This window comes from Misgurnus anguillicaudatus, chromosome 3, assembly GCF_027580225.2.
Source record: "Misgurnus anguillicaudatus chromosome 3, ASM2758022v2, whole genome shotgun sequence".
NCBI classification, from domain to species: domain Eukaryota; kingdom Metazoa; phylum Chordata; class Actinopteri; order Cypriniformes; family Cobitidae; genus Misgurnus; species Misgurnus anguillicaudatus.
This window is the reverse complement of record NC_073339.2, coordinates 47,951,708-47,976,850: the sequence shown is the minus strand read 5'-3', so window position 1 is coordinate 47,976,850 and position 25,143 is coordinate 47,951,708. Positions and strand designations below refer to the sequence as shown.

Genomic DNA, 25,143 nt, shown 5'->3' with positions numbered 1-25,143 from the left:
GAGTCCTTTTCCTTGAACACTTGGTTGGGTCAGACTGGGGTGTTGTGTTTGTCTTGGGTCGGGTCGGGCCTTTCTTTAAAAAAAATATTTGCACGTTGGGTTTGGGTAAAAAGAGAATCCGGGTCATTTTTGGTCGGGACCCATGAAGACCTCTAGACTGAGGTCTTTCACCTGTTGAACACCAAAGATGATTTCACAAGTGAATAAAATACCAGTAAATAACGAGTCACTAATAAAATACAAGAGATTCTCAGCAAACACAGAAATATGGCTTATAACCCTGTTGGAAAAATCACCATAAATGATGACAGAATTTGGGTAACTGATCCTTTAAGAACTCTCTATAATACCTGCACATTAGGCATACAGTACGTGACTCTATGTTATTTTCAACATTGGATGAGTACAGACAGGGCACCGAGTACAGACCACAAGTCCTGAAGATACTGAGAATGCGTGACATCTTGAGATCGCAGTTCAGCGCTGCTGGAGAGAAACATGAACAGAGAGAAGTCTCTCCTGAGATACATCATCACGGTATTGAACCTTCCAGAAACATCTTGATGGACCTGAATGCTGGTCAACTCAAAGAAAAGAGAAATGAGATGGACAATAAAGCAGTAGGCTGTAAGTATCATCCTGAAATATTTGAATAAAAAGATGTTTATGTGACTGACCACATTGGAGATGTTAAATGCTGGTCTTTCCTAAAGGGAATGTCAGGTTTTAATGTAAACCTGACAGCTGGTCTGTTTACACTTCTATGATCTTCATTCTCAGCTAAATGGGAAGTGGTTTCTGGTCCAGATCATGAACAAAACCATGAATTAGTTCCTGTGGAGGAACGTAGGCAGGGAACAGAACCATCTAGACGATTCCTGATGGACCTGAACACTGGCATGCTGAAGGAGGAGGTGGGAGAGATGAACAGAAGAGTCGCCGGCTGTAAGTCTGAAAACCCTGTTAAAGTAAAACCACTTAAACCAGACTATAGTAGTTAGCTGGTCATTTAGACTGGCCAGACTGGTGTGCTTGGTGGGTTTTGAGCCATCTAGTCGAGGGGAAACACCATCCTGGCCAGCCTGAGAGACCAACTGAAGACAAGTCCAAACCAGTTAAGATGAGACAACTGGTTAGCAATTACAGAAGGACCCATGGATATTTTGTGTATCTTTAATTGAGTGTTTTTGTTTCACAGACTATAATCCTTCGCCGTATGAGATCAGACAGGGAACTCAGAAATCTCAACTCACTCTGGTGGATCCTGTGACTGGACAGAGGATGTATCCACTAACAGAGATGCAGAGGAGCACAGCACCATGTGAAAGCTTCAAAACATCTCACAAATGTTACAGCTTATCTTTAAACATTAAAAAACTATTTTTGTGATGTTTCTTTTCAGTGGATGAGTTTAGACAGGGCACCGAGTACAGGCCACAAGTCCTGAAGATACTGAGAATGCGTGATATCTTAAGATCGCAGTACAGCGCTGCTGGAGAGAAACATGAACAGAGAGAAGTCTCTCCTGAGATACATCATCATGGTACTGAACCTTCCAGAAACATCTTGATGTACTTGAACACAAGTTAACTTATAAAACACAGAAACAAAACGGATAGTAATGCAACAGGCTATGTCATGATCAAATATCAGAGACTTTTGTCCGATGAAATTGGGGACATCTGCTGATATTGCCAATATTGCTGATATATCCAATTTTAAGTCATTAACTCATCAACTTTTAGGGTAAACACCTGTGGTTGCAAGCTTGGATATGTCTTAATTGTGTTTCTTATTAGCAGACAGATGGGAAGTGATGGCTGGTTCTGTGCATGAGGGAAAGGAAAGACAGCAGTCTTCTGGACATGAGGTGGACCACAAACCAGTTCCTGTGGAGGAACGTAGGCAGGGAACAGAACCATCTAGACGATTCCTGATGGACCTGAACACTGGCATGCTGAAGGAGGAGGTTGGAGAGATGAACAGAAGAGTCGCTGGATGTAAGTCTGAAACCCTGCTGAAATAAAACCGTTTAAACCAGACTATGGGGCGGTTTCCCGGACAGGGATTAGACTAGTCCTAGACTTAAACACTTTAAAGATCTCTCCAAACTGAAAACAACTTGCACTGACATATCTTAAAATACATCAGTGCCCTTTGTTTTACCTCAAAACGCACACAGGCAACGTTTTTAGTAAGGCATGTTTGTTAAAACTAGTTATATTTCATAATTAAACTAAGGCCTAGTCCTGGATTAAGCTAATCCTGGTCCGGGAAACCGCCCCTATATGTAGTGGTTAGCTGGTCATTTAGACTGGCCAGACTGGTGTGTTTGCTGGTTTAAAAGGGTTGTGGGCCATCTATTCAAGTGGACACACCAACTTTGCCAGTCTGAAAGATAGCTAAGATAAGACAACGGGTGTAAGATATATTTAAAAAGTGGTTAGCAATTACAGTAGGATCCATGGAGTTTTTTTGGCTCACAGACTATAATCCTTCGCCGTATGAGATCAGACAGGGAACTCAGAAATCTCAACTCACTCTGGTGGATCCTGTAACTGGACAGAGGATGTATCCACTAACAGAGATGCAGAGGAGCACAGCACCATGTGAAAGCTTCAAAACATCTCACAAATGTTACAGCTTATCTTTAAACATTAAAAAACTATTTTTATTACCTGTGTTTGTGCTGTTTCCTTTCAGTGGATGAGTTCAGACAGGGCACCGAGTACAGGCCACAAGTCCTGAAGATACTGAGAATGCGTGACATCTTGAGATCGCAGTTCAGCGCTGCTGGAGAGAAACATGAACAGAGAGAAGTCTCTCCTGAGATACATCATCATGGTACTGAACCTTCCAGAAACATCTTGATGGACTTGAACAATCCAAGGCTAAAGTCACATTGTCAAGAACTTCCTTAGAAAAATAACAAATATGTATGAGTCTTAAAACTGATTTCAAAATAAAGCTACAGTATGGCTCTGTGTTTGACAGAAATGCCTGTAGCTGTCTGCCAGGGTGAGATGATTCAAGGAAGGTGCTACCATTTTAATCCAACTCCACAGACATTCAACGAAGCTGAGGTAACCTTGTCAAAAATCTATAAGGCTTATGAATAGTCGTTAAATACTTTGAGCGTATCAAATGTTTTTTTAGGCTTCCTGTAAAAAACTGTCTCCAGAAGGTCATCTGGCTTCAGTGGCAAACGCACATGTCCATAAACAGCTTGTGACGATGGTGGCCAAAGCAAAGAAAACTCCAGTTTTGACATGGCTTGGAGGGATTCAGAAGGTGAGAGAAAGAGCATACATAATAAATAAGTAATAATAAAAATAATTAAATACATTAAATATGTATTCCTGACCACAACAGAAAAACAAGTTCCAATGGATAGATGGTACCTCCTGGGGATACAGTGATTGGATGCCGAATCACCCCCAGAAACACACGATGTCCTGCCTTGAGATGTTCAGATTTGGTAAAATTTATCGTACTTCACTTTTTCTTAATAATAACCATTACGTTAGCAGCTGAGATACAGTATAAGACTTTATCAGGTTATGCAACTCACTTTGAGTCATCATTCTTAACACATTTGAACCTTCAGCTCTTAAACAGAATTAAAGGCCAAGGCAAGGAATGTTTTTTTTTTTACTTTAATATTTTAATTTCTCTTTTTTTAACCATTTATTTCAGATGAGAGCTGGTGGACAGAGGTTGACTGTGGTCAACAGAGAGCATTTATCTGTTCTTATCCAATGACAGCATGAAGACCTCATGATACACTAATGATCATTATAAGCTTTTCTTTGATTTAAACAATACATTTGTATTGTCATTAATGATAATGGAACTTCTATTGAACTATAGTTTGATAAGGTTTATTGGTAAATGGACTGCTCTCCAAAAGGAGCACTTTATACAAAATAAAAGCATTGCAAAATCTACTAATAAGTTTCAAATGGTTTTATTACTGGATGTTATCATACATTTCACTTAACAACACAACTGTTATCATAAAGATTTTTCTAAATGTTTCCAGACACCAAAGTCATTTCAATCAATTATAAAATAGCCTTCACTGTGTCGTAATTTATTTTAAGTAACAAAGTAGAATTAAATAAATAGATAAAATATAATATTATGCATATATTTTATGCTTAACCCTTAAACAGGCAATGTGCACCACGGGATACACTCTCTTCAGTGTCTTGTTTGGGGCATAAAAAAGATTTTTCAACCAATCCATCAGTTATCAAACCTTGGTCTGTCTTGAATATGTGGGTAACATTATTTGCTTCAAGTTTATTTTATTGATTGGTCAGCCCGACCTAAATCCAACATGGCCACCGGTTTTGCAGGACAGTCAGATTTTGTGGTAAGAAAATGAATATTAATCTTACTTTTCTTCTTTAAAAAAAAATATTAATACTGCTAATATTAATTGTGAGCATTGTCTTAAGGTGCTGAAGAAGAAAATTTGGTTATATGTTGTTTATATTGTTATTTAGCACATTTTGAAATATACGTATCCCCTGAGATACATTGCCTGATTAGGGTATAAAAAAGGGATTAACCACAATATGGCCTATCTTTGTATTTTGAGTTGAAAAAATGTAATAAATTATCAAATTTGCAGGTTAAACTGATATTCGTATATTTAGATGACTGCATCTTAGCATTTTAACGGGATATTTTCTTTCGCGGCTTCACAACAGCTAATTTTATGGTATAAGGAATGATAGGGAATATGAGTTATAGAGCCAATACCAATGAATTCTTCAGATTTTGAGAAAAGTGATGAAGATGAAATTTTTTGTGACAGTCCAGTGGTGTATTAGAACCAAGAAATTTAGGTAATTTTCCTCATACCAGGCATGCATTCCTCTAAATTGCAGCCAATAAGAGGCCTCTGATTGAAACACATATAGACCCATATAGTCTACATTGAGGGGTAGGTCAGGTAGTATGCAAAATTAATCAATTCTTAAATAATTTACCAAACTAGTATTATCTAAAAAAAATATATTTTTTGCAGATGGAGTAGAAAAAGCACCAACGAAGCCAATGAAGACATTTAAAAACTGCTCATTCTTAGTTAGGCCTACTTACATTTAGTTGTGTTATTTACATGCAATGTTACTAGTAAACCTGTTGTTTACACAGTTTAAAATGGATGAAAAAATATATATGGCATGTTTTAGAGCAAGAGAGGAAGTCAGAATCACATATTTTTTGCTGAAAATAAAAAATAAATTTTGATGACTTAATCCTTTTTTATACCTTAATAGGGCAATGTATCCCGGGAGATACAACTCATAAAATCCTGAATATATCAAATATTTTAAAAATTCCAATGAATATCTATTACATAAGTCCAGATGATACAAAAAATGTCATGAAATGATTTTTTGCTCATCGTTTTCCACTCTTGCCTGTTTAAGGGTTAATATGCTTAACTGTTGTAAAAACTAGAGTCCACATTTAACACACTGGTACTTTATCAGGGTTCATGTAGGTAAGGGTTACCACAGCAACTAAAGTTATTAAATAATTAGTAACTAATTATTATCAATTAATTAAACCTGAATAATCCAGAAAAAAATGAACTAGAACAGAGAATATCAACCAGGTAAATCAATGCGGATGAAGTTAGTTAGATAATAAGATAAAGTCGAATTTAGCAGCAGAAAACGCGGGACTTTATTTAGGGGCGGAGTCGAGTTGGGGGCGTGTCAACTAAATGGAAAAATTATCTTTTTCATTTTTATTTTTTTTGTTAGAAGTGCAATGTGGGAAATTTGCGTATTGTTAATTAGGTACAGAATTAAAATACTCATTTAGTCGTTTGAGGATCAGACAAGCTTCATTAGCAAACTGCATTTTCCATTATTCTAGAAACCTGAATAAACAATTTCACAATTGATCACCTAATGCTCTTCGTTTAGTTGCAGAGACGATTACAATATTTTATTGCATTTATTAAAAGTGAAAAGGGTAAAGAAACACTTTCCGATCAAAACCACTTGTGTCTTTTGGAGAGCTCGTCGTAACCGGTTGTCGTAACACTCTCATTCGCTGTATGTGAAGGGTAACTGCAAAGCATTATGGGATACTGGCGTACACAACAACGGACCTACTGTGATGGCGACCAACATTGAGCAGATTTTCAGGGATTTTGTTATGAATAAGATTAAAGAAATTGCAGATGAATCTGAAGATAACAGGTAATTTGTGTGATCGTTTATCCCTTTTAGATGACGTAAAACCGCGCGCGAGGTCGTTTAGAAACATGTTGCTATGTTTTAGCCAGCTAGCCAAACATTAGCGGTTCCTGTCAATGTTGTATAGTCTGTACTGATGTAACATTTACCACAACAAAATACACTCTTTAAATACATTTGAGACATTTGTTCATGACGTTTACGCCAGTGGTTTGGCTGAATAAAGTTTTTTTCCTTTTTGATCACGCACTTGTTTTGTCATGCGTACGTTGCTAGGCAGAAACATTGCTGCTGTAGTTCAACTAACGTTACATAACTTAACTTACATTTATCAGTACTTCATATTTCGTATACTGATAATGATTACTATTACGTATACATCATTGTATTTACATAGTGCTGCAATGTGGTGGTTCTTAAAATAATATTAAGGTATTGCCATGCTGTCATGTCCCAAAAACATGGTAGAACCGTGGTATTATTTTCTGTAGGGTAAGTAAAGATGTAACTTAAAGTAAAAAAATGTGAAATATGTGGAATCTGTGGACAGCTTCAGTCTACGAGAATGAAAATGTGCAGTCCTGCACTACAGAGAAAATATCATTTATTGATTTGTGATTATTTTATATATATTTTTATTTAAAAAATCTTTGGGGTTTGTTTACACAGTAACAAAAAATGGCACAGATGTTTGCTAGTTGACATCAAATATTTTGTATTGGCACAAGTGCTGTAAAGTGTTGCCCTACAAAGGAGGATTAGGGCCAAGCTAAAATAAAAAATTAAAACATCTCAAGATTAAAGTCATTATAATGTGAGATAAGTCAATATAATGAGAAAAAGTCTTTATATTTTGAGAATAATGTCATATTTTACATTAACTTGTTTTTATTTTGTAATATGTAATTCACATCACTCCAAACACATTCATGTAAAAATATATCATTATTCTCAAAATATAATATAAATATAAAAAAATTCCCAAAACTTCACAACTTTATTATCGAAATATTACGGTTTTAATCTCGTAATTTTATTTATTTTGACTTTTTCTCTAAAAACTACTAGTGTTAAATCTCGCATTATAATGACTTTAATCTCCAGATGGTTTTATTTTTTTTTATTTTAGCTTGGCCCTTACCCTCCTTTGTAGTTATTTACTATAGTATACATCATATAAAACTATTTTAGACAACACTTTCCAAATGTTGCTTAATTTAAATACCTGCTGCTTTTATTGACTTTTCAATTGAGAATATTGTTTTATATTTTTTTGTAACATTTAGCAGGACTGTTTCAATGAACTGCAAAAATTGTATTTAAAATGATGACCAGTTATTGAAACATAGACTGTCACTGTGATTCATTTTTAGGCAATTTAAAGAATGACAAAAGCATTCTGATCATCTACCTCTATAATACAGGTTTTGGTGAAATATATTAGTCTATTATATTAGTCTATTTCAACGTTTTCTTGATGTTTATCAGATTTAATAGGAATATTATGTTTAGTTTAGTGCTTCATAATGATGAATTGGAGAATAAAAGTTTTTGTTTACATCATGTGTGTGTACTGTGTATTAGGGATGGGCATGATTAATCGACGATCGATAATTGATCGTTAAGAATTTAGTCGATTACGTTAATTTGTTATTGATTAATCAAATACTTTTTTTATCTAATGCAGGTTGCGTTGCCTAGCGTAGCGTGTGTCTTGAAGCAGTTAAATGAATTTCACTGTGTGGCAGCAATTCAACATTTTACCACCAGGGTACAAAATTTGAAACCATACTCCGTTATCTGTTACCTTCCGTTTTGATTTAAAAAAAATAATCATGATGAGGTCATGATTTTTTGGAACAAATGAGGTCTCTGTTTAAGATTGCAGCTCGCAGCTGCAGGTTCATATTCAAGCGCATATATGTTCAGTTTGTCTAACTAAATGTAGTTTAACTGTTTGCCACAAGTTGATCTTGTAATAAAGGTCTCATGGAGGAAAACACGCTGTATTTTTGTATTCAACATTTATGAATTATTGAAGTTAAATAATACATTTTTATTATAAAAATATTAATGATTAATCGATAGTCGATCGTTAATTCTCCCGACAATCGACTAAAAAAATGTAATCGAATGCCCATCCCTACTGTGTATAATAAATATGTATATATAAATAAAAATGCATGCATGTATATTTTTAAGAAAAAAAATATATTTATAAATTATATAGAAATGTATATACAATGTACAATGTAAATATTTCTTAAAAATATAAATAATTATTATACACAGCACACACACACTTTTACAATTAATTGTTATGCACCTCTAGAACATTGTAAATGACAAATACTTGATCATACAACCCAAATATGTGAAAAATAACATTTATCTGCAATCTGTAATTAATCAAGTGTTTTGTTCAGTCGTACAGAAGAGCCTCAATCTAAACCTGTCACAGAATCTAAACAGGATGGACTTGAAACAGGACAAATGAACATAACAACAGGTTAGCCCTCAGTACTCTCTATAGGGCGGTTTCCCGGACAGGGTTTAGATTCATCCAGGACTAGGCCTCAGTTATGTTAGGACATTTATGTAGTTTTTACAAACATACCTTACAATAAACAATACAGGTGTGCATCATGAGACAAAACAATGGCACTGATATTAAGTTAAGATGTGTCAGCAGCACAAGGTGTTTTTTAAACTAAGGTAGCATTTTAGTCTGGGACTAGAATAAGCCCTGTCCGGAGACAACACACCTATGTGTACTACTTTGTGTTTTCAATTGTGTCGTAGTGTCACAAATATGAATGATAAATAAGAGACATTTATGCATGTGCTCTTGATTACAAACTGCATAGTGCATATCTAGTGATGCACCGATGTGAAAATTTTGGCCGATGCCGATAACCGATATGACCCTTGTCTGTTATGGCCGATACCGATATTTGCCGATGCCGATATCTCTGTATAAAAACACATTTTAATGATAATCAAATAAAGAGCTATTTTCCAAAAAAAAAATGTACTTTTGTAATTTATTCCCAGAAATGACTGATTGTGCACCTTTACCCATGTGCAAAATGTCATCAATTAGCTGATTGATATGTAAGCTTATTCTTTGTAAGCTTCGGGATGCTTATTTTTTAAAAGTGGGTGATCAAATTGGTTGTGTTGAACAATTTGTCCCGAACTCCCCCTCGTATCACCCGGCCCTCACTCTCATTGCACACAGCAGCAGGGGTGTCCGGACTTTTTTGTGTGGTGATCTACTTTTAAAATGATAAAGCCGACAAGATCTACATGCTAAAAAACACTTTAAATGCGTGGACTATACTGCATATATCTCTACATTAGATTTAGGGCTGTCACCATTACTCTATTTTTTTGAGAAGTTGAAAAAAATCCTGGAGTTCATGTACTGTATAAAATAGCAGAGACACGGTTTAGTAAAACAAACTAGAAAGAAAATGACAATAGTATCAGAAGCATATAAATCAGCACAATGCTGCAGCTCTCTCTCTCTCTCTCTCTCTCTCTCTTCCTCCCTCGTTCGCTCGGGCGCGCCGCGCGTACACACACCGGGCGCGTGCATCAGCTGCATGAAGGAAAGAATGCGATTGCATCCTGGTTAATTTCGGAAGTTTACACTGCAGCGGGCAGGCATAAGATTTATAAAAACACATTTGAGAAGAAAAGCACAGCAACTCAAAAAGACTTTGTGTTTCACAATTACTCTAAGACAGTGGTGTCCAGACTTTTAGCCGACAAGTTCTACATGCTAAAAACACTTTAAATGCGTGGACTATACTGCATATATCTCTACATTGGATTTAGGGCTGTCACTCAGAGCATGTGAGTGAAGCAGAGCGGTGTGACGCTCCGCTAAATATTCCGTTCTACTGTTAAAGCGCTCCACTCAGTCGCTCACCGCCCAAGCAAGCGCTCCGTTAACTTTCCGCTCACGCTCGCAAATAAACCAATTCCCGCTCAGATCCCGCTCCGATATAATTTTTTTAAGTAAGCCAAATTAAAGTATTAGCTGATAAATCGCAGTTATGTACAGTTGTGTGTTGGCTATTATAGTTTAACTGATACGGAGCTCCGGATATAATTAAAATTAACAAATTGTTTCCACGACATTCACATGTTTTACTAATTTTAAGTAATAATAAATGTAATAAGTAATTACGAAATATTATAATAATTCGTTCCCCTTATGAGAAAGATTAACAAACTATTCTGTTATATAAATATATTATTTGAAAAAACTAAAATAAATTGAAGAACAATTTCTTAACAAGAAGGTTTTTAAAGTGCAAATTTACAGTGCATCAGTAAATACAGAACACAGCTGTGTCTTAAAGAAATTAAAATTAGACAGTATTTATGAACCTGTAAATGTACAAAACGAATGCAATACAGAAGGCCATGAGTATTTATTTATGGCATTTTCAATAGTATATTGGTAGATAAATTAACGTGTATCTATATAGTATGAAAACGAATAAATCATTATTTTGGCTAAATTCATCTGGATATATCATTTTAGTCAGACTGATTTGTCATCATTTCAGAAGCTTAAATGCTATCTAAAACAACTTACATTTTATCCCGAGTGTTACTTGGTCAAAAATATTTTGAAATATAGCCGCGAGAGCAAATTATAGCACAAAAATGTTTAGCTCACACGGACCGAATGAAAAGCCGTTAATTAAGCGAACTCTCTGTAAAATAGAGGACGTGCTGAATCAGTCGAGTCGGCAGATTCTCATCAATGTTTATAATGTTCCACGCATGCTGTTGATGAAAAAAATAATATCTAAATGTCCAGGGAAGAGTCCAGTGTTCAGTCAGTTAATATTAAATGCGTTTTTGGCTGAAGCTTTCTCATCCACGGACGGGAGAACTATAAAGATTCTTATTTTAAATGGTTTTAATGCTGGTAAGCAATCAGTTAGCCTATATTATGGCGCTTTGTATTTGTGTTGATCAGTTAAAGTAGATTAAAGTAGCTATTCTCGAACTAGCAAATTACCAAAGGGCATTCTGGGATGAGCGAGCGGTGCTGAGGGTATTGAGCGAGCAGAGCGGACATTTCGGAAATGCGCTCTGATGGAAATATTACCGCACCGCTCACATGCTCTGGCGGGCAGGCATAAGATTTATAAAAACACATTTGAGAAGAAAGGCACAGCAACTCAAGACTTAAGTTACGTGTGTCACAATTACTCTTGGAGGCATTGAGCAGCATAAGGATACACAGTTAATTTATGTGCAATCTACCGGCATTGCCTTTGCGATCGCGATCGACGTATTGGACACCCCTGTCACACAGCATAGGGAGGATCTTCTTCAGACACTTTGAAGAACGACCAGGCAAACGACAGAACCTGCTTCAGCACATGTGTAACTTATGCCCTTGTGCAAAAACAAACGTACTCGCCCCCACACTCACGTCTCCTACACACACACGTCAAATACACAGGAATGATTATCGGCCTGTTCACATCGGCCCTATTTTGACATCGGACCGATGCCGATGTGTAAAAAAAATGACCATATCGGCCGATATTATATCGGCGGCCGATATATCGTGCACCACTATGCATATCACATACTTGACATACAAAATGATCAAAGAGTGAGCAAAACTGACCTGTAAAGCATACAGAAACCATTCATATTATTTCTGTCATTCTCTTCACTGCAGATAATATCATGCTCATTGACCCGGTGGATGATCACGGTATAGAGGATAACAGCACCAAGCACAGGAAAAACAAGAAGCACAAAAAACATAAAAGTAAAAAGAAGAAGAAAAAACGCAAGGAAGGAAAAGACAGCAGCACAGAGACACAGTCCGACAGAGAGATTCAAGATGGGTATGACACAGTCTTTGTATATAACAGAAGTTGTGTTCGTTTGTTGAAAGGATAATTTTTTGTACTTATAAACTAAAACTTGTAATTCGTTTATGCTTTAAGCAGCATAAAGAGTTTATAGGTTAAATGCCTTCCATCTTAAAATCAGCATAAAATTAAAATGTATCATAGTTTTTTTAATATGCACTTATGTTTCTTAATGCAAGAAATTCACTGGTGCATATTATTCCTGACTTTCTATGCTTGCATCAAAATGTATTGAATAAATATGTTGCATTACAAATATGTTCTTACTTTTGTTTAGTTAACAGTGCTTATTTGTATGTTTATGTTTGGTTTTTAGTGGGAAGAAAAAGAAAAGAAAGAAAAAAAAGAAATACAGAGATGCTGACAAAGTGAAGCGGTCTCGCTCGAGGTCCGAAAGCTCTTCTGCATCTGCGTCAGAATCGGAGTCAAAACCTTCCAGTGAAAATGCTAAGACCTCGAAATCAGAGCTCAACAGTAAACCTGGTCTGGGTACATCTCCGTTACCTGACATTATTCCCATGATAGAGATCTCCATTCACAACAATGCCAAGGAAAAGAAAAGAAGCTCCAGTATGTCATCTAAAAAAGATGAAAAGCGAACCAGATCAAGATCACCCAAGTCAAGACACAGATCAAGATCCAGATCTTCTAAACGACATCGGCGATCAAAGTCAACTTCCAAATCTAGAAATAGTCCTAGAAAGAGGCCTCGTCAGCGAAGAGAGAAAAGTAGATCGCCTTCTGAGAAACGTAAAAAACGATCCCGGTCCCGTTCGGTCAGAAGAAGCTCCAGGTCGCGCTCTAGACGAAGCAGATCAAGATCAAGGAAGAACAGAAGATCTGCATCAAAGTCTAGGTCTCAATCCAGGAGTAAGGCTAAATGTTCAAAATCGCGATCCAGATCAAAATCTAAGTCTGTTTTAAAGGAAACTGAACCAGTTGAGAATGAGAACGTTCAAACTGTTGAAAATTCTGAAGTGCAAACAGAAGAAACAACAGAGAATGGAAAAAGTCCATCAGTGGATGTAAACTTGGACACCAAGTTGCCTGAGACTGTCACGGATGGCTTAAATTCTGATCTTAATACGGTTGTTGTCAAAGGATCTTGGCGACCGGTTCCCTTTTTAGTACAAAGTAGGGATGTGCCAGAGTGCCAATCTTCTCAGACGTGCATTACACCTGAGGTGCCTTTTGAAGTGCTCAATGTATCTGCAGAACCCTCAACAGGTGCATGTAAAGATTCAGAGTATAGCATCAACCCTGACGTGAAAGACACCACACCAGAGTTACAGACCGCTACAGAGAGAGATTCAAAGTCACCATCCAAGTCTCCCAGTCAACAAAGATCAACAAAATCCAAATTAGCTGCGAGATCTAGATCAAAGTCATCTTCACGGCACGAGGACAAGAAGTCCAAGTCCAGATCACCCTCAGAAAGAAAGAAAAAGTCCAAAGCAAAGCACAAACGGTCTAAATCGAGGTCACCAAAAAGGAAAAGGTCAAGGTCTCGATCATCAGGCCGACGCAGGAGATCAAGAACTCCAGACAGAAGCAAACGATCTAAATCAAGGCGGAAGTCGCGCTCTCGCTCGAGGAGGAGGTCTGGATCCGGCTCGGGCTGGAGAAGAGGTTTCGGGAGTCGAACTTTAAATCAAAGGGACAGATGGAGACGGGAACCAAGCCGTTCTCCCGTTCTCATTCTCCGGAAGAAGAGATCGACGTCCAGAAATCGCCGTAGCACCAGCAAGACGCCTCCACGTCTGACAGAGCTCGATACCACAAGACACCTTTCATTCCTAACTTTGCTTTTTAATACTGTCATAGACGTTTTCTTATTCTAGTATTCATACTCTCTTTCTCATCCACAGATAAGGAACAGTTGTTGGAAATAGCTAAAGCTAACGCTGCGGCTATGTGTACCAAGGCGGGGGTGCCCATTCCTGAGAGCCTCAGACCCAAAACTATCCTCCAACTACCCTTGTCAGGTCCAAACTCTTCATCTTTGTCCTTACCGTTGTCTGGGAGTCTCATGACTATGAACGCTGCTATGGCTAGCATGACTGCGGCCACTATGAGTGCTGCTCTGTCCAGTTTTGGTGCTCTGGCTTCACTGTCACACATGGCTCCATTACCCACAATCGTCAACAAGCCACCTGCGTCATCAGCACCTAATAGTCAACACCTAGCCAGTATTGAGGAGGCCAAAAGGAAAGTAACAAAACAGGCTAACAGCTTCAGCATCAAAGAGCTAACAGAGGTGTGGATTAACTTTCTTTTTAGAGTTCTGTTAGCTTTTCACCTGCTTAACCTGGGTTAACTTTTTGTCCCATCATTCAGAGATGCAAGAAGATCGTTGAGAGCAAGGAGGAGATGGCCATTGCAAAACCACATGTGTCAGATGATGAAGATGATGAGCAGGCGTTTGGGGCATCGTCCCTTAAGGAGACTAAGGGCATTGCTTTCAGTCTTGGTGTAAGTTTCAATTCCTAATGCCGCTTTTACTATACATTTTTTTAAACCTTAACTATTGTTCATGAACAGGGTAAGCCAGATCTTAAAAATAAAACATAGATAACCCTGATTCCTGCATGTTAGCGCACCTCTCCAAAATCTACCCATGTGTCGATGTAGAACAGGGCTAGTCAAATGCAGCCCTCCAGGCATCTTTATCCAGCCTGCCGGTCATCTTTGTCAACATGGTTACTTTTACTTTTTCACTGTACAAAAAAAACAAATGACGGTCGATAAACCGAAAAGGAGAGTCGGAAAGTGGCTGCGTGGGGTGCCAACCATCTGTGTGTGCGTAATTATTGGATCCAATTTGAGCTTTGGATGCATAAGAAAATGTGCGACTACTCCGCATCGGAGTGATGTATTTCAGTGTGTTCCAATCCAATTTATTAATCTTTTTTTGTTTAACTTTATCACTATCAGTTGAATCCTTTTATCTCCCATGCTGCCCAGATTTACCATTAAACTAAAATTTTCATTACGACTGCCACTAGGGGGCAAACTCCGAAAGTCACATCCGAATGTAGTGTACAACGGAAAGACGGTTTAGCCTATATATCTTTAAAATATTACAAAAAGAAAACATGTAGTGCAATTTTAGTCATTAGGAGAAGACTTGCTACATGTTGTGCAAACTTGAAATATAACAATTTATGAAAGTTAAACGGTTATTATGAACAAAAGATGTACAAAAATACACGTGTTGATTATTTACACTTGCACTTTTTTGTGCAATGTTCATAGTTGATCTATTAACATTTGTCTCTTGCTATATTAAACTACAATTGTTTTTAAAATATTAAAAAAGAAAATATGAGTTTTCAGTAATAAAAAGGCAAAATACTGGATACAAGATGTGTGCATCTTTTTTGAAAATGCATGTTTTTTAATATATGACCTATAACAAAAAGTAACAAAATCAACATAAGTTATAACATAATAGTTAAAAGTAAAACATTTCTAAAAGGTAAAAGTTTGGCTCGCATCATATTTACAATTTTAAAATCTGGCCCTCGAAGAAGTGTAGTTGAAGATCCCTGATGTAGAATCTATGCAGAAGTATTTTATTAGTATACTAACCTTTGTAACATTTGCATTAACAAATAATAATGCTCAATATCTAGTTAAGTAACTGTTTATATCCTTGTGTCCTGCTCCTCTCAGAATACCTCACTAAAGCCAGGCGTCCGAACTGAAGCTGTGTTTGCTAAGGAGTTCCCGGTGTCTTCAGGGTCACAGCACAGGAAGAAGGAGGCTGATGGTGCCTATGGGGAATGGGTGCCAGTCGAAAAGAAAACAGAAAAGCCGCCTGCCTCAGGATCTGCTGTGACTGAGGAACCCAGCAAAAGCAATGACAGTGTCTTTCCTGAAGCACCTTCTCAGGCAAGGCTTTGATGTTTTTGATACAAGATTAATGTAAATTTAGCTTCATGAACTTAAACTTTATTGTTTCGTAACTTCAGCCAGTGGACATCACGTTGGCTGTCAGTGAGCGCGCTGTGGCCCAGAAGAGACTGGCAGAGAACCCTTTCGACATCAACGCCATGTGTATGCTCAGCCGGGCTCAGGAGCAAGTATGTATAAAATTAATTTTAGTTTTGAGTGAAATTGAACTTTTACGGCTGTATCTTCTCTGAAACAGAGTTGCTAAAATTGCTAATCCAGGGTGTAGTGATCTTCACACGGGCACAAACTTTGAAGTATGCCATACACAAGACACTAGATGGTGTGAGTTAGAGGTCTTCTCGGGTCCAAAAAATGCACCCGACCAAAAATGACCCGAATCCCTTTTTACCTGACGTGCATGAGTCTTTTTTTTAAAGACAGACCCGACCTGAGATATCTGAGAAATTAGACCAGAGTCCATCCTGAACAAGTGGCAATTTTTTTTAACCTAACTCTAATGTAAATGGATCCCTGCACGCACCAGTCAGACAGAAAGAAACCACTTGGCCTCGCTTCTATTTTTCCCACTGCTCCATTTATTTTAATTTGTTATCTGACAACGAGGATTTCACAAGCCCTATTGGCAAACAGGGGGATGGGGGTTAGAAAAGGACTCGATGCACACACTCGAGAGAGTTCAGGTCGTCTTGGGGGGTTGGAAAAGGACTCGATGCACACACTCGAGAGAGTTCAGGTCATCTTGGGGGGTTAGAAAAGGACTCGATGCACACACTCGAGAGAGTTCAGGTCGTCTTGGGGGGGTTGGAAAAGGACTCGATGCACACACTCGAGAGAGTTCAGGTCATCTTGGGGGGTTGGAAAAGGACTCGATGCACACACTCGAGAGAGTTCAGGTCATCTTGGGGGGTTGGAAAAGGACTCGATGCACACACTCGAGAGAGTTCAGGTCATCTCGGGGGGATTGGGAAAGGGCTCGATGCACACACTCGAGAGAGTTCAGGTCGTCTCGGGGGGTTGGAAAAGGGCTCGATGCACACACTAGAGATAGTTCAGGTCGTCTCGGGGGGATTGGAAAAGGACTCGATGCGCACACTCGAGAGAGTTCAGGTCGTCTCGGGGGGTTGGAAAAGGACTCGATGCACACACTCGAGAGAGTTCAGGTCGTCTCGGAAGGGTTGGAAAAGGACTCGATGCACACACTCGAGCTAGGTCAGGTCATCTGGGGGGGGTTGGAAAAGGACTCGATGCACACACTTGAGAGAGTTCAGGTCATCTTGGGGGGTTGGAAAAGGACTCGATGCACACACTCGAGAGAGTTCAGGTCATCTGGGTGGGGTTGGAAAAGGACTCGATGCACACACTTGAGAGAGTTCAGGTCATCTTGGGGGGGTTGGAAAAGGACTCGATGCACACACTTGAGAGAGTTCAGGTCATCTTGGGGGGTTGGAAAAGGACTCGATGCACACACTCGAAAAGTTTAGGTCATCTTGGGGGGGTTGGAAAAGGACTCGCTGCACCCACTCGCGATCGATCAGGTCGTCTCGGGGGGTTGGAAAAGAACTCCATGCACACAGTCGAGAGAGTTCAGGTCGTCTCGGGGGGGGGGGGGGGGGTTTGAAAAGTGGTCGATGCACACACTCGAGAGAGTTCAGCTCGTCTCTGTCCGTTCTGCAAAAACGCATTTATTTGAAATTACCCAAGGATTTCAATATTATACCCGACCCATGTCCGAGGCAAACATGAAACCTTTAGACCCGAAGATGCTCAGGTTGGACCTCAGGTTTTCAGATTTAAGTGGACCCGTAAAGACCTTTAGTGTCTCCAAATGGATCATTTAACAAGTAAGAAAATGTGTCCAGTGGAGGGAGTTTGTCATCTAATTTGGAATTAGTGAGATTCTAGCTAACTTGTAAAGCCTTTAACTTTATCAACACAGTCGTAAAATAAAGTAGAATTTATTAACAAAAGATCAACAATGACACAACTAAATGATGCTAAAAAACTAAAGTATAGTTAAGATGTGAGACTAAAGTGCAAAGAATAGAAAATAGAGGTGACTTGGGTGAATTTATGGCCGAATGTTTTCTTATAAGGTGAAGACCTTATTTTTCATAGGACAAATTATTTACTTAACATTTGAAATTCAGTTTTGCAATATTAAAAGCAACTAAAGTTAACAGACACTGAAAATTCACTAATGCCAAGGTCTCTGAAAAGAGGTTTGGTTAGTGATATTTACGTTCCATGCGGTCGAGTGAGCAGTCCGATGCTGGCGATGTCTTCCACTGGTCAGGCTTTGATGTGCTGCCGTTGGATTCTGATCAGCTTTGAACACGAAGCGCTGTGGGACGCTGATCTCTTGGAGCACCGATGAGCAATCTGGAACACAGATGTGGCCCTGTAGACGGTGCAGAAGATCCTTAACGATCTAGACCACACAGATGAAGGTCCATTTGCTTCACCTTGTTGCAGATGTCGGTTATTGCCTTTCTGGACTGGTGATTCATAATGTGGTGTGATCTGTTATAGACACACAGGCCGGCCAGAAACTCAGAACTTGGCATTTCTTTTATTGTCTCTCTCGACGGGAGATCCAAAATGATGGCCGCTCACAATCTCCTGGCCAGGAGAGGTTCAGAGCGATAATCTTGTGGTGTTATTATTACAGTCTCTCGAGGAGAGAGAGCAAAATGTTACTCTATCATGCATGCTTTTATTAATATGTTAATAACCGTGATGGTGTGAACAGTTGCATATCACACAGATGTAATTAAAGGGATAGTTCACCCAAAAATGTAACTTCTTTAATCATTTACTTACTCTCATGTTGAGTAAATGATGACAAAATGTTAATTTTTATGTGAAATCCCTTTTAAGAATGCTTGCGTCTCTAAGTATGAAGTCAATAGGTGATGGTTTTGTGTCCATTTTGTGGGTGAAAGAATTTAAAGATGTGTCCTTTGTTTTTGCAACTAGAGGGGTTTTCCATCTTTTTTGTCAGCCGAACCCCCTTGACCTAAAATATTTACTTGAAATACCCCCTTAGATTTTAAGTAAATTTTCAATAATTTAATGGCACATTTGCATGTGTAAATTTTTTTTCATTCATTTTAAAGCTTTATTGGTAGTATTTTACATAATTATTGTTATTATTACCTGTTATTGGACCTTCATCTGGTAATTTTTTTGTTTGTTAAATAAAGCCAGGGGCTGCTAGTGACTTCTCTTCCGAGGGGTGCAAATTCAAAATATGTGTTCGGGGTGTCTTGTGTTGCTCGTCATGTCAGGGTGTGTGTTCATTGCATCATGTGAACCTATGTGCATCATACTTTAAAATACTTGCCTGCTGCACACGCGCCTATGATAAAAGTGACGCTCACGTTCACAAAATACAAATTTTACACTAAACTCTGATGAGATTAGGCTAGTATTTGGCAAACGTGAGCTTCTCTTTTATCATAAACCCATTCGAAGCGTCAGCAGCAGGCACTTATTTTGACATGACTTGTGATGCACATGGGTTCGCATGACGCACCGAACACATGTTTTGACATGACGAGCCACACACATGATGGGCTAAATACATGTTTTGATGAGCTTCACATAGTGCGCCCTCGAAAAGAAGTAACCGGCCGCCAATGCATAAAACATATTTGTTAATTTTAGTTTTAGTTTTTTTGATGTATTGTGGTGTTGTGTAATGGTCACATGACATGCAGATTAAACAAATTAAATGTTTTTATTAGTAAGTGTTTTATTTTGATTGTTGGATTCAGTTTTACAATTATTTTGATATAAGAATTTTTTCATCAACTTATGAACCATGCCAGTAGATGGCATGCTGTTTCTTAAGGTGTTGCTTAGGCTTTAGGATGAAAGTATAAGGGATTTGGTGATGAGGAGACATGCTGTAGACCAACAGAGATGTCCTCTTCTTTTGATTTTGGTACCGAGGTCATCCTTCCTGTCTTGTAAGAGGTTTCTGGCAGTTATCCTAGCAGCCTTATTTGATGAAAAATTATGTTAGTCCAGCAAAATCCAATACCAATGTAGCAAACCTGAATGGTAGTTCAAGGAGAATCCCTACCATAAAGCTTGGGGATGACAAGGGGATGTCAAACTCCAAATTGCTATACAATGTTTATAAAACATTTGTGCTGCATTTCAAGTAATTTAAATCCACAGTGTCTGGTGTCATGCAAACCTGTCTTACAGTAACATGTTTTTAATATGCACAAGCGTGCATTTATCGCTCACATTCGGCTCATGACTTTTCCAGGTGGATGCATGGGCCCAGTCCAACACTATTCCAGGTCTCTTCACAGGCTCGACAGGTGCTACAGTTCTCTCATCCGAAGAGCTGTCTAACAGCGGTCCACAGGCTTGGATTAAGAAGGTAAAGCCATGAGACAGTGCCACCAATCTTACAATGATGGATGTGTATTGTGCCTAATGGGCATTGTGTGTTTAAATAACTCTTAGACAATCTTTTCTTAGATCACACAAGCTTGCATAGGATTATTCGTCTTTATGACTTCCTAAATTTAAATGTATATGAACTACACTAACCAGCCCAAAGGTTCCTGAAATGACACCATCTTGCTCTCAGACACAAACAGCCATCACATCTCTATATATTTATAAAGTTTAATAAAGGATATAAGATTTTACATCTGTGCGTTGTCAATTGGCGTACCCGCTTCACAATCGAAGGATCCATCCAGTCAGTCGTCACCTAAAGGTCGCAGCTTTTACGTAATAAGTATTGATCGGTCCATGAGGATGACGTCAGGGTTTCCACGGAAACCTTTTGCTTGGTGTTTACTGACGTCATACCTGTCTATCACAGCTAAAGGATAAAAGCTTCTCGTCTTTTCATTTAAAGTGCAAATATTTGATGTTGTGTCTGATTGGCAGGATGATTTGAGCGGGTACACCATTTGTGCATGTCACACAGATGTTTTCTATTTGAAATTCTGTTATAGCAGATGCTTTTCTGGATGGGCACCTCACAATTCTCATCAATAAAGTGTCTTATGAGAGGGTGACATGGAGGAGCGTGTGAAGTAAGTCCTCTGACCTCATCAGGCAGATTGAAAAGGTCCCAATGTACAATTTCGACTCTCAAATCTGATTGGATGAGCCACTTTCAAAGCACAATGTTACTACATATTTCAATTCTGTATTAATGTGCCATGTTCATGCACAGTTTGGCAACTATAAAAAGCTTTCAGTTAGGCTAACAAGCTGTTTTACTCTTTTAAAGTTGGTAATAAATGTAATTATATGTCGAACATTGCTTAGGGGGATTTTAGGCACTGCAGTAAAATCAATGTAACACATGGCCTCTCATGACTTAGTGCTTCAAAATCCTCTTTTATGCACAATGTACACAGCTTAGAAACCTTCAAACCAGACATGCACACTTATGTTTCGTATTAAGAAACGTATTGTCCTAAAGGCTTTGGATGCTAACCACTGTGTATTCCCACCCTATAAATAGTAGCAAAATACCCAAAAAACAGCAGGGTCTTTTTATGCAGCATTTCCAAGCTAAAAGACCTCAAATGTGGGATAATGATGGAGCTCAGTCTTGACTCGAGGTGTGGGTCCCAAATTATTCAAATTCTATATAGGGTGACTTGCTTGATGATGCACTTAAAGGTGACCAAGTAAGTCCCAGTTTTCTGTCCAAAAATGATATTATGTGATGAATACCAGGTGAACTTTCCAACAAATATTTGACCTAATTCAAAACAATTTTTGCTTCCATTGGGATCAGAAAAGATTCAGTGGGTTTTGGCATCCATTGCCAGTGGCTACAAGGTTCCAAAGCTCAAGCTTGTTTCTGTGCCCGTGGAGCTGGTGGGGTGTATGGGGTTGGGTCACAGATGGAAGAGGGGTGGGGGCTCACAGTCTGACCTGTGAACTCTCACCCCTCTGTATGGAAACTTGTTGCAGGGTCAGTCCTTGTAGCTGCCTTGTTGCCATGGTCACAGTCAGGCCCCTTCTATTCACGTCAGATGCTCGGGGGCCGATGATGAGGGCCTAGGTACGTACGTCATCCAGCACCCTTCCTTCAATTCATGTGGATTTGTGTGAACTGATGATTTCTATTATATGCTCCTGTGTGTTTCAACTGAACCGGCTCAGGACCTGAGTTCTGTTCAGGATGGTATCGGCCCATTGAAGGGCTGCACCTTAAAGTACTCATGTCTTACCTACAAATGTAAAATTGATTATTCTAGTTTAGTCCTTTAGACTGCTTTAGGTGAGAATAGAAAAGACTTTACCTTTAAACTGTTCAGGAAAATTCTGAAGGCTGCTAAGTTATAAAATCTAGTAGATGACAAGACTTGTCCGTACTTGATATGCAGCTCCAGTTGAAGTGACGTGATTTGAAGTGTCGTGACCATTTCGACAATAAACGAATCTCTCACGAGTTTCCCGTTTCTCTCCGTTTGCTTCCTCCTCTTTCTCTCTCTGTGCTTCTGTCTGTTCGGCTGCATTCAGGATCAATTCCTGCGGGCAGCACCTGTCTCGGGTGGGATGGGCGAGTTTCTTATGAGAAAGATGGGATGGCGTTCCGGTGAGGGTTTGGGGAAGCACAGGGAAGGCACGGTGGAGCCCATCATCATTGACTTTAAAACAGACCGTAAAGGTAAGAACAATCCTTGCAGAAGTCATTGCTTGGGCTTTGTAGCACTTGAATTTCAAGCCCTGCTTTCCTATTCATGCAGGTCTTGTTGCCGAAGGGGAAAAAACCCAGAAATCTGGTAACCTTGTTGTGATGAAGGATCATCTAGGTGAGTCCTCCAAAACATACCAATGTACTCAAATACGTGCTACTGGATGTTGGGGATCGGCACCTCATAACAGCAAACTTCATTCCTAACCCCTAGTTATAAACATTAACCTTGCCTGTAGTGAATGCTCAGTTCAAAATTTTAACCCTAACCAAATGTTCCTAAGTGGCCTTGGTGCATCTGCTGTGATGTAAAATCAGAGAGAAAAGATGTTGTTTGGGCTTGATAAGAGTGTCCCACATTAGGAAATCATATCAAGCTACCCATCACAATGAATAACACCCTGACTGTTCTGACACAAATGCCTGCAGGAAAACATCCAGTGTCTGCTTTAATGGAGATGTGTAATAAGAAGAAGTGGCCACAGCCAGAGTTTGTCATGGTGCATCACAGCGGACCTGACCACCGCAAGAACTTCCTCTTCAAGGTTTGTGCTCAGATTGGATCTCATTGGAAAAACACATCTGTTTCTGAAACCTGCACTTCAGCAGATTCGATAGGTTTGTCCTATCCAACCGCTTCGTCTAATGCAGCGCAGCCGCTTTGCCTATATCCCGATTTATAGTCATGCGTAAGCTCGACGCTGTAGCTACGCTGTAGGTTATCCGTAGCCTGACCGCAAACGCTGTGATGGTCCACCAGAACCCCTCCTGTGATGTAAAAACACTGCGGCATGGGTATTTACGTTTGCGATGGTGAATACAAAGATTAGCAAAGTAGATTTAACTCAATATGCAACAAAAGTCTGTTTATTTTCTTCCATGATTTCTGGTCTTCTCAATCCATTCACAAAAAGTTGCTGTTTCTTCTTTCTTGTGGGTTAAACTTGCCAAGCTGCTGCTGCTTTGACGGTCGCGCTGCTACTGTGGTTACACGCGTGGATACTCCCTACCAGCGGTCTGTGCGTGTGTTTGCACACCGACGACGTCGCAAGTATAAATGAAAACAGACGCGGAACGTAACCCGTCGCGGCTACGCCGTAGGACCTACGCACAACTATAACGAGCCCTTAACCTAACGTAGTGCACCCGCACCCCCTAACGCAGCGGTTTGCACACCGACGACGATGAAAAAGTGTAAATGAAAATAGACACGGAACGTAATCTGTTGTGGCTACGCCGTAGGACCTATGCACAACTATAACGAGCCCTTAACGCAGTGCAGTCCGCTCCGCCTAACGCTGGGCACCCGCACGCCTAACGCAGCGGTTTGCACACCGACGACGATGCAAAAGTGTAAATGAAAACAGACGCGGAACGTAATCTCTGGCGGCTACGCCGTAGGACCTACGCACAACTATAATGAGCCCTTAATGCAGCGCAGTCCACTTCGCCTAACGGAGCGCACCCGCTCCGCCTAACGCAGCGCACCCACTCCGCCTAACGCAGCAACCCCGCTCTGCCTAACGCAGCGCACTCGCTTCGCCTAACGCAGCGCACCCGCTTCGCCTAACGCGGCGCACCCGCTTCGCCTAACGCGGCGCACCCGCTTCGCCTAACGCGGCGCACCCGCTTCGCCTAACGCGGCGCACCCCCTTCGCCTAACGCGGCGCACCCGCTTCGCCTAACGCGGTGCGGTGCTGCATACGTCTAGCAGTGCAGCCAATCGTCTTATGCATCCGAGTCATTGATGTATGTGTGTTGTGAAATAAGAAGTGTTTTTCTGTGTCTGTGCACAGGTGGTGGTTAATGGGAATGATTATCAGCCACAGACTGCCAGTCCCAATAAAAAACACGCCAAGGCCATGGCTGCCACTGTCGCCCTTCAGGCTATGGGAGAGGTCGCAGGTGAAGGCGTTCATACCGGACCTGTGTTTACTGCTGCTACTAACATCTGATGACAGAACACAACACAAACTTGAATAGACTGAAATCAGAGATTTCATTTCTTGTGCTGATGATATAAGCTTGATCAATCATGTCTTTGGGGTTTTCAAACCCTCCCCTGGTATCAGCTAACTGTGATGGCCTTTGCATGCCAGATGAGATGAGCATGCACATCAGTAATGAGAAAATGTTTGGATTCCAGAGATGTCTGATATCTTTTGATGTTCGACTGAACTGTTTTAAAACTGTGGATGTTTTTAGTTTCTGTTGTGTCTGTTATTGTAGATGTTTTAATTTATTATTGGTGATCATTTCATCCTTTAAATCATTTTGTTTACAGTCAGACCAGCTGAAGCCCATGACATCTAGTTAGGAAGGCATGTGTTTTGTTTTGGGGTTTTGTGCTGAAACTGAATAAATGGAAAGTCTACGAAAATAACGATCTGTTTAG

At 39.6% G+C, this 25,143-nt stretch overlaps 2 protein-coding genes across 3 annotated transcripts; both read left to right on the top strand.

Moving 5' to 3' along the window:
• The first annotated feature begins 365 nt into the window (after positions 1–365).
• Positions 366–3,940, top strand: LOC129445115 (uncharacterized). Of its 2 annotated transcripts, none has more exons than XM_073866292.1 (11): positions 366–627; positions 781–945; positions 1,199–1,321; positions 1,403–1,543; positions 1,803–2,000; positions 2,487–2,609; positions 2,704–2,844; positions 2,995–3,083; positions 3,157–3,291; positions 3,373–3,478; positions 3,697–3,940. In XM_073866292.1, exons 1-11 carry the CDS (start codon positions 381–383, stop codon positions 3,768–3,770), a joined length of 1,542 nt encoding a protein of 513 aa, XP_073722393.1. In that variant the 5' UTR covers positions 366–380; the 3' UTR covers positions 3,771–3,940. The 2 variants fall into 2 exon arrangements, with proteins under 2 accessions (XP_073722393.1, XP_055062219.2); XM_055206244.2 differs by having other exon boundaries at positions 1,800–2,000; positions 3,697–3,939.
• A 2,127-nt stretch (positions 3,941–6,067) lies between these two features.
• sonb (SON DNA and RNA binding protein b) lies at positions 6,068–25,131 on the top strand. Its single transcript, XM_073866290.1, is given in 13 exon segments — positions 6,068–6,227; positions 8,651–8,733; positions 11,944–12,115; positions 12,459–13,987; positions 13,990–14,399; positions 14,480–14,614; positions 15,818–16,031; positions 16,112–16,227; positions 20,340–20,456; positions 22,574–22,721; positions 22,801–22,866; positions 23,178–23,293; positions 24,545–25,131. Coding segments are annotated over 13 exon segments (3,348 nt in total). The 5' UTR covers positions 6,068–6,144; the 3' UTR covers positions 24,704–25,131.
• Positions 25,132–25,143: the final 12 nt, after the last annotated feature.

What these genes read in the sequence shown, in the direction of transcription:
- LOC129445115 (XM_055206244.2), top strand. Translation starts at nt 381, where the DNA reads ATGTTATTTTCAACATTGGATGAGTACAGACAGGGCACCGAGTACAGA. An exon ending in AGACATTCAACGAAGCTGAG is followed by an intron (nt 3,084 to 3,156) that starts GTAACCTTGTCA and finishes ATGTTTTTTTAG; the next exon opens with GCTTCCTGTAAAAAACTGTC. An exon ending in CCTTGAGATGTTCAGATTTG is followed by an intron (nt 3,479 to 3,696) that starts GTAAAATTTATC and finishes CATTTATTTCAG; the next exon opens with ATGAGAGCTGGTGGACAGAG.